This window comes from Aptenodytes forsteri, unplaced genomic scaffold (assembly GCF_000699145.1).
Source record: "Aptenodytes forsteri isolate BGI_AS27 unplaced genomic scaffold, ASM69914v1 Scaffold94, whole genome shotgun sequence".
Taxonomy (NCBI): Eukaryota; Metazoa; Chordata; class Aves; order Sphenisciformes; family Spheniscidae; genus Aptenodytes; species Aptenodytes forsteri.
The window spans coordinates 4,517,365-4,525,295 of record NW_008795017.1 but is presented as its reverse complement, the minus strand read 5'-3'; the positions used below and the strand labels follow the sequence as shown (position 1 = coordinate 4,525,295).

General features: G+C 35.5%; 1 protein-coding gene across 1 annotated transcript in view; it reads left to right on the top strand.

The window, feature by feature from the left end:
* Positions 1-6,984, top strand: part of CPSF3 (cleavage and polyadenylation specific factor 3) — a 20,444-nt gene extending 13,460 nt beyond the window's left edge. Inside the window, exons 13-15 of the mRNA XM_019471088.1 lie at positions 3,460-3,529; positions 4,320-4,416; positions 6,668-6,984. Coding sequence (XP_019326633.1) covers positions 3,460-3,529; positions 4,320-4,416; positions 6,668-6,769 — 269 coding nt within the window. The 3' untranslated portion in view covers positions 6,770-6,984. The remainder of the gene's footprint in view (positions 1-3,459; positions 3,530-4,319; positions 4,417-6,667) is intronic.
* The last annotated feature ends 947 nt before the right edge of the window (positions 6,985-7,931 follow it).

Here is a 7,931-nt window from a genome sequence, read left to right as displayed (position 1 = left end):
GGGGGGGGGGGGGGGTTACAATATTGATTCATCTGTTCTCAATACTAGTTTATCTAATCTGCGTCATGCTCTTTTTTTTTGCTGTACATGTTAAAGATTAGTGTTGGTTTTTGCAGTTTGCTGTGCTCTGCAGTGATTACTGATGTTTTGCATGGGAGGTTTGTTATTAAAACACTGGCCTTGAGCTTAATCTGGTATTTGAGCTTTGTACTGAAGCCATTACTGTACTTTGGATACCACTTTGTGGAGATATTTAGCAGTTATACATTATTCTCCTAATAAATCCAAAACACAGCACCATACCAGCTACTAGGAAGAAAATTAACTCTATCCCAGCTGAAACCAGGACAGTTAGGTAGACAATGCTGAAAAAAAGTCAGACTAATTTCACAATTACACTTATGCAGACCCTGTAACCAAGTAAAATTATTGGGTAGTGAAAGCATCATCAGATACTGGGTTTGACGTTGCTGTTCAAGAATGACAGCAATTTTGTTGGGATTACTAGCGATGGTAGTTTATATTTTTTGTTCCACTGTTTTGCTTTTGAATGTGTATGCCACTGTGCTAACAATCTGGAGCACGTATTGAATATTGGGTTGGCCACTGAGGATAAGTGTTGGTAGCTTGGCAACATAGTAACACAGATAATTTAATGATAATCCATTTATCAAAATAAAATAAGGAATTTTTTTTTCTATTTTCTAGGGTTTGAAATAACTTTTTTTGCCACTACCTGCATCATTACTTGGAATATACGTTACTATTTTACTTACGAATATCTTATTAAATTCTGCCGTTGTGTACCCTTGCTCACCTAGTGACATAAGTGACAGTTGTGTATCCATCTTAGAGCATTATTCATCTCCAGTTTGGATGTGGTCAGGCAAGCAGAACCCAAAATTCTATTCCTTGGGTGTTATGTAAAAGTAGTACCATTTGGGTTTTGTTTTTTTTATTCAGCAAAAGGACAATATGAGGAGCAATCATATTAAATTAATCCCAAGGTCATACCTTAAAAACTCATAAGCTGTGCCTGTAATGCCCAGCAGGTAAGTTCTGTGCCCTTAAATAGAGGACCAGTGGCACATGTGACCTTAGTGCCTGTTTTTCCTTTGTGTGGAAAATAGAGTATTGGGGAGGAGGTGAGGAGGTCCTTCTGACATGAACCCAGGACACATCTGAGGTGTGCGCTTGAACCCGGAAGCCTTCAAAGCAGTCTGAGATCCTGTGCTATACGTACCGTCCCGTCGGCCTCAGTTAAATCATTCTGTGATCATCTTCCTTTTAACCAGTTCCGATGTTAAAAATTCTGTACTGTTCTACATCTTCTGATCTTACCTAAGGGTTTTTCATGTCATACTGTATCAGATCCTCTACTGAAGTCTGATGGTCTAGGTCTATCCTTAAAATAACTGATGTTTTTAAATTATCAGAGACTGATAGTGAGGAGTCTGGCATGATCTGTCTCTTCTGAACCCCACGTGACATTTTATTCCTAACACTTCTAGTAGATTTTTCTTTCCAAACCAGCATGGAAAGCGCTAGAGCTATATGGACAAATAGGTGTTTATTTTCCCTGGGTTACTCCTCTTGTATTTTTATTATTTATTTTGTAATTATATATAAAATAGCAATCACTGTTCCTTAGGTGCTTAGTCCCACACCTGAGTCAAGAAATCTGTTAAAAATTCTTTCTCCTGAGTTTATAAATTCACACAGCAGTTCTTCCATTGGTTTGGGATAAAGCTTTGCTAGTCCACCTGATCTAAGTGTAATTTTCTTGTCTTGGTTGTGATCATTTTCAGTATGTATCAGCCCTTCTAGCCATGCCCTCATGTTCTGTTCCACTGAAACTAACCAAAAATAGAAATTTTATTTTTGGATGATACTTTGACCTCCTTTTTTTGTTTGTTTGTTTTTGGTTTGGATTTTTTTTTTTTATTATTCCTTCCATATCTTTCTTTATATGGCTGGAAAAAATCTTGTACTGTTTCACTAATTTCTTTAATTCTTACTGTAATATCTGTCTTGGCCTGACTTTTGGTAGTCCCCACTTCATCTGTACAATCTGCTAGTGACAATATCTAGCTTTTTCCCCCCATAATTAATTCCTCTTTCTATTTTTATATGCCTTTTTGCATTATTTCTCATGTTGTTTCATGGTTGTGATTCTATCAGTTAATCTCAGGTGTGGCTACTTGCAGGATTTTTTCCTTTATTTGGGGTTTTTAACACATTCCAAATACTTTTTGCACTTTTGTATTTTAGAGTAAGTTCACAGGATCACACATGATTGAATTTAAATATCTAAAGTAAGTTATTGTTGCTCAGTTGAGCATGTGCCTACTCTTACCTCATTTCAACATAAAATTGTTTTGCTTAGTACATTCAGTTACTGCATCTTATCTAAGGGATGGTAATTTTTTAGGATGCGCTTGTGTGGTCTCTTGCAGTTATGAAGTTCTTCAAAGAATTTCTAAGTTATTCTAACTACCATTGTGTTCGGTTCTCTGAACTCTTAAGATGACTTAGAAATCTTGCAAACTGGTTTTTAAAAAGCCTTCTTTTAAATAAACTCTAGTTGTAGATCTGTTTTGTTTATTCATCAGTGAAACGGGTAGAGATTTTCACAACTAGCTCTTCCTATAGACTTCTTACTCCTTTAATGATCAAATACTTAAATTTTCAAAAGCAAATTACTTGTTTTAAACTATCTCTTGATTTTGAAACCAAGTCTAAAACCAGTATCATTATTTTCATTTCAAACTCTATCCTGAAACACATTCCAGGAATGTCTGTGCCTATTACTACTACTCACACTTGCTGTCCAGTTTTACTTTATGTATGCTCTGCATGCTCCTATCCTCCATGATGCAGTATTTTCCTATAACAATGGAAAATTGAGGGATTATAAAAAAATTATGAAAGTGGATTATTTTCACTTTTAAGTAAAGGAAATGTGAGAAGTAATGAGCATTAACAATAAAAAGGAGAATTGAGAAGTGAGGATTAGACTTGCAAAGTTGTCTACTTTAAAATGTGATAAATACAGGGGATATGAATTTTAAATGTATGTACTTCCTTGACTCTTCCGTCTTTTTTAATACATTTTCTTTATAATATGTTCAAACATATATATCTTATATAGCTTTTAGATTGTTTATCATTAAAGTGAATGAGGAACCAGATTGTATCAATTAGCCAATTTTCCCTCCCAGCAAATGTCTGTGAAAGTAAAATGCCTTTTTCTTTTCAGCTGCAGTACATAAAATTTCCAAAAAAGTAGATATGGATGTTTTTTTAATACATTTTCTTTATAATATGTTCAAACATATATATCTTATATAGCTTTTAGATTGTTTATCATTAAAGTGAATGAGGAACCAGATTGTATCAATTAGCCAATTTTCCCTCCCAGCAAATGTCTGTGAAAGTAAAATGCCTTTTTCTTTTCAGCTGCAGTACATAAAATTTCCAAAAAAGTAGATATGGATGTGTATAGGAAGAGAATGGAGATCATGCTTCAGTAAGTTGGCATGTATTTTTCTAAAGGAAAATGATCACTGTTAATCATGTAAATACAATAATTTTAGTATAATACAGTTTAAAGATACACTTACTTAAAAATACTTTGTGCAAATTTAATTCAGTCTCTTTTCTGTGTAGATATGGATGTGTATAGGAAGAGAATGGAGATCATGCTTCAGTAAGTTGGCATGTATTTTTCTAAAGGAAAATGATCACTGTTAATCATGTAAATACAATAATTTTAGTATAATACAGTTTAAAGATACACTTACTTAAAAATACTTTGTGCAAATTTAATTCAGTCTCGTTTCTGTGAAGGCCAGGAATTAAGTCAAGAAAGAGGTACAGTAAAAAAAGTTCTCAGCATCATTAAAATTTTGAATACAGGACTCAGTTATTTCTTCCAGAAGCGAATTTTTAAGTTGTCTCCCAAAATTACGCTATGAATGCTTATGAAAATACCATTTCGGATCACTTCTCTCTTAAAACTTACTCTGATGTATGTTCTGTTATTTAGGTAGAACACTTACCTCTTTTGAAATCAAAAGAATCCTTCCCTTCATGTATGATGAGATTTTTTGGGGGGGTAAAATACTTCCTGTTATGTGACGGCCACTCTCATAAGAATTTAGATTGGTATTTGTTAATTATATCTGAGTGGGTTAAATAGTAATTGCTGAAAGGAGATACTCTGCTAACAAAATGCCTTTGGAAGCCTAAGATTAATAGGAAGAAAAACATAAGTTTGCTGTTTGGCCACGTCTTCCATGCATAGATCTTTGTTGTAGGGATATGTTTGGAGAAGACTGTGTGAGTTCAAAAGATGGCTCTGTCCTGTGCGTCACGGTTGATGGAAAGACTGCAAACATTTCGCTGGACACTCGGGTACGTACAGCAAAGCACTCGCTTTTGTGTGCACTATGTTTAACAGAGGTGAGTCTCCAGTCTAGTATACAGTGATGCCTAGAATATCGTGTACCCATTTGCTAAGGAAATGTTTTTGTATTTGGTATCAAAACAGCTTAAGCCTATTCGCTTTCCATTAATTTCATTGACATTCTCATCAGCCGATCAGTACCCAGCCTTTCTGAGAGAAATACCGATCCAGCCTGCAAGCTGAGTTTACTGAGTTTGTTACAGAAGCATTTGCTAGAGAGTTTTCTTCATTAAAAAAATGCTAGCAATGTTTACATAACAAATGCAGTAAATTTGGAAGAAAACCCAGTATGTTTCAGCAGCTCTCTACTTGTATAAAAACGAATAAAGAAAGATTGTAGAGGAGAAGCTGATTTAACCCACAATTTTTTTTTTAATGCTCTTAAAACATAGGCTCTGGTCTGAATAATTGAACAATCACAGAGTAGGAATGATGCTAATAAATTTTTTTTTGTCATCTTGATCCTTTTGTAGCTAAATTGAAAGCCTGAAATACTCACAAAAAGAAATACTTTACTGATTTACAAGCTAGATTCAGAATTGGATGTCATGCGTGTCAGAAGGCTGCTTTAAGAAGCTATCACACCTAGTTATTTGAACAATGTGGAACTGTAAAGAATGGTTAAAACCATGTCCTTCGTGTCCTTAAGCATTTTAATGTGTTGACTTTCTGTGATTATTTATATAGTTTTAATACGTTATTATGTATTACCACTAACCACAGTAGTAATATATTCCACTGGAGTAGCTCTCAGATGCTGTCCTTAGGGATCACAACAAGTGTTTTAAGTGTTCTACAAACCCAGAAGAAAAGGTTGGTCCCTGCCCAAAATTTGTTACCTATTGAAACAAAACAAGTGAATGTTAATTATCTTAAGAGGATAGTGAGTTACAGTTTTGTGGTTAACACCCAATGCTTGCTGTGTCATCTTTTTTCAGTGTTTTAATAAACATATGCTACATTTCAGTGTATACATAGTACAGAAAAATACAGGACTGATGAAGAGAGTTCTTGCAATAGAGAAGAAAGTAACAAGACTGGAAAAAAATGCATACTGCTTAATCAAAAAGTTAGGTTTCATTTTCATATACTATACTGATATATGTCATTATTGTTAAAAGACTTGTGTACTGACAGAAACCGTAATGGCAACTCAACTGCAACAGCGTGTATCTTTGTAATACTTATTTTATATACTGTGTTGGCAATGGCAAGCTTGTGCCATTGTGAACCAAGTTTTACAAGAAAGATCTGTCCTTCTTTATGTGCATATCTATCTTCTTATAAACCTTTAATAGCTTTAAAATAAAAAACTGTTTAGTATAGATCTGATTATATGGTGGGACATGTAGATTTATTTTTTCCACGTTAACTTAACACGGTGCTTTTGCAGTAAACAAGCTTTTAACAGCATTGTTAGCTAACATTAAATACACGTTTGCTGTTTCAAATGCCTTTTTTTTTTCCCCAAAACCTTTATGGTTGAAAGGAGTTACTTGTTCAGAAGAGTAACAAGTTAATACTGAATTACAGAAGATACAGTCTTAGAGCCTAGAAAGTCCATAGGATCAAGAATAGTATTACTATGCAAATGCTGCCCTTTGGTTTTGAGATAGAGCAGTCAGGGGATTGGGTTGAATGTCGATCAACTTGCAAGTTTGGGGTGGGCATCTTTCTCTAGGAAGACTTGTTTTAGTGATAAATTAATCTCTTTGGGGTTTTATTTTGATGTAAATGTTATCTTATGGGTGTGGGAACATCAGTGTGGAGACTCCCTGAGTACAGGTGCCTGTACCTCCGTGATGAATGCACGTATTTTGCAGTATTAACCTAATACAATGCAGGTGAATTCACAGATAAAATGAAATCTCCAAGGACTGAACCTTGTGTGGTTTTATTTGATTTTGAATTAAATGTAATCTACAAAACTTAATGCATTTTACTTAGTAGTTTTGAAACAAGTTATTAATCAAACATTAAACTCGAGATTAAGCTTCTTGTTCCTCAGCAGGACTTGCATAAGTCTTCTCTGAACTCTTCTGCGTGTTGGCAGACCATTTAAAAACATCCAGTGCCACTCCTGATAACTTTCTTTTCAATTTGCATGACTACTTTTTCCTTTCCCCTTACGAGCATTCTTCACATGCTGAAAAGGAATATGAAGTGCTAGTTGTTCTAACATACTTCTTTTGTTTCCAGACAGTTGACTGTGAGCCAGGAAGCGAAGATGACGAATCCCTTCGTGAAATGGTGGAACTGGCTGCACAGAGGCTTTATGATGCCCTCAGCCCAGTATACTGACCTCTGTAGATACCTAGGACACGTCAAAAAAATCTTTTAAATGTTCAATTTATTTGGACTATTTTTTAAGAGTAAATAATTTTTTTTTCTTCAGTAAGTCAAACGTATCAATTCTGTGACTGTGAAACTGCTGACTTATTTCAAATAATGGATGAGCAACCTTATAGCAACTATGTTTGTGCATATAGATCATAATAAAATCAGGCAAAGTGTGCATATGTTCTTTTTTCTTATGTGCACATAAAAGAAAAAATTCTTAACCTATCTAAATGTAGAATTACAAAAGTTAAATTGAGAGAGTTTTATATTTTTGAAGATAACGGCCACTTGGAGGATAAATTGGATGTTTTGGGTTTGCATATGCTCAGAATCAAGCTTGTATATGATTTTGTTCCTGTGAAGGAAGCAATTACCTGCATGCTTGTATCTGCTTGAAGTCAAGCATTTAAAATGGAATCCATGTTTGCTTACTGGGGTTAATTGGAGCTTTAAAACTATGTATGCAGGCATTGCCATTAACCGGACTAGCTGAACAAAATCAGCTTCCAGCGAAGTCAGTGCTTATGGCCTGTAACAGCCTCAAGCGCAGATGGCTCCTGTCACTAATTCTGTGGCAGTCGGCACGCATCTGCTCCCGCTGACGGCCCTGTCACTCAGTGCTGGTGAAATAGTCTTCCTGGACAAAGCAAAATGGAGAATTTCAAATACAAGTGTGATACTCCAAGTTAGCTGGGGTTGTTGCCAAACAGGAAATCATGCTGAAAATCATCTTTCCCTTGTATACACAACTGTATTTCCCCCCTTTTCTCAGCTGATTAAATTGGCAGCTGGTAATCTTTACAGCAGTATTAGTGTGTTACTAGTATTAGCAGAATTAGGGACAACTTTCCTCCCCAAATTGTATGTCATTAGCTAACTAAGTAAGAGTATGAAATCTTTAAACGGAGATGATTGCCTTTTCTTTAAAAGGAAGTCTCTCTTTGGAACAGATAAAAATCTTATTTCTAAAATGATTCATGTTTTTTTAAATGTGCTTTCAGCCAATTCGGGGGGAGGGGGGTTAAATGTGTCAGTGGGTTAGGTTCCTACACCGTTGTCCTTCCCTCCTTCCGTGCCGCGGTGCCCGGGCTGCCCCTCGGGCGCCCACAGCCGCCGCCGCGCA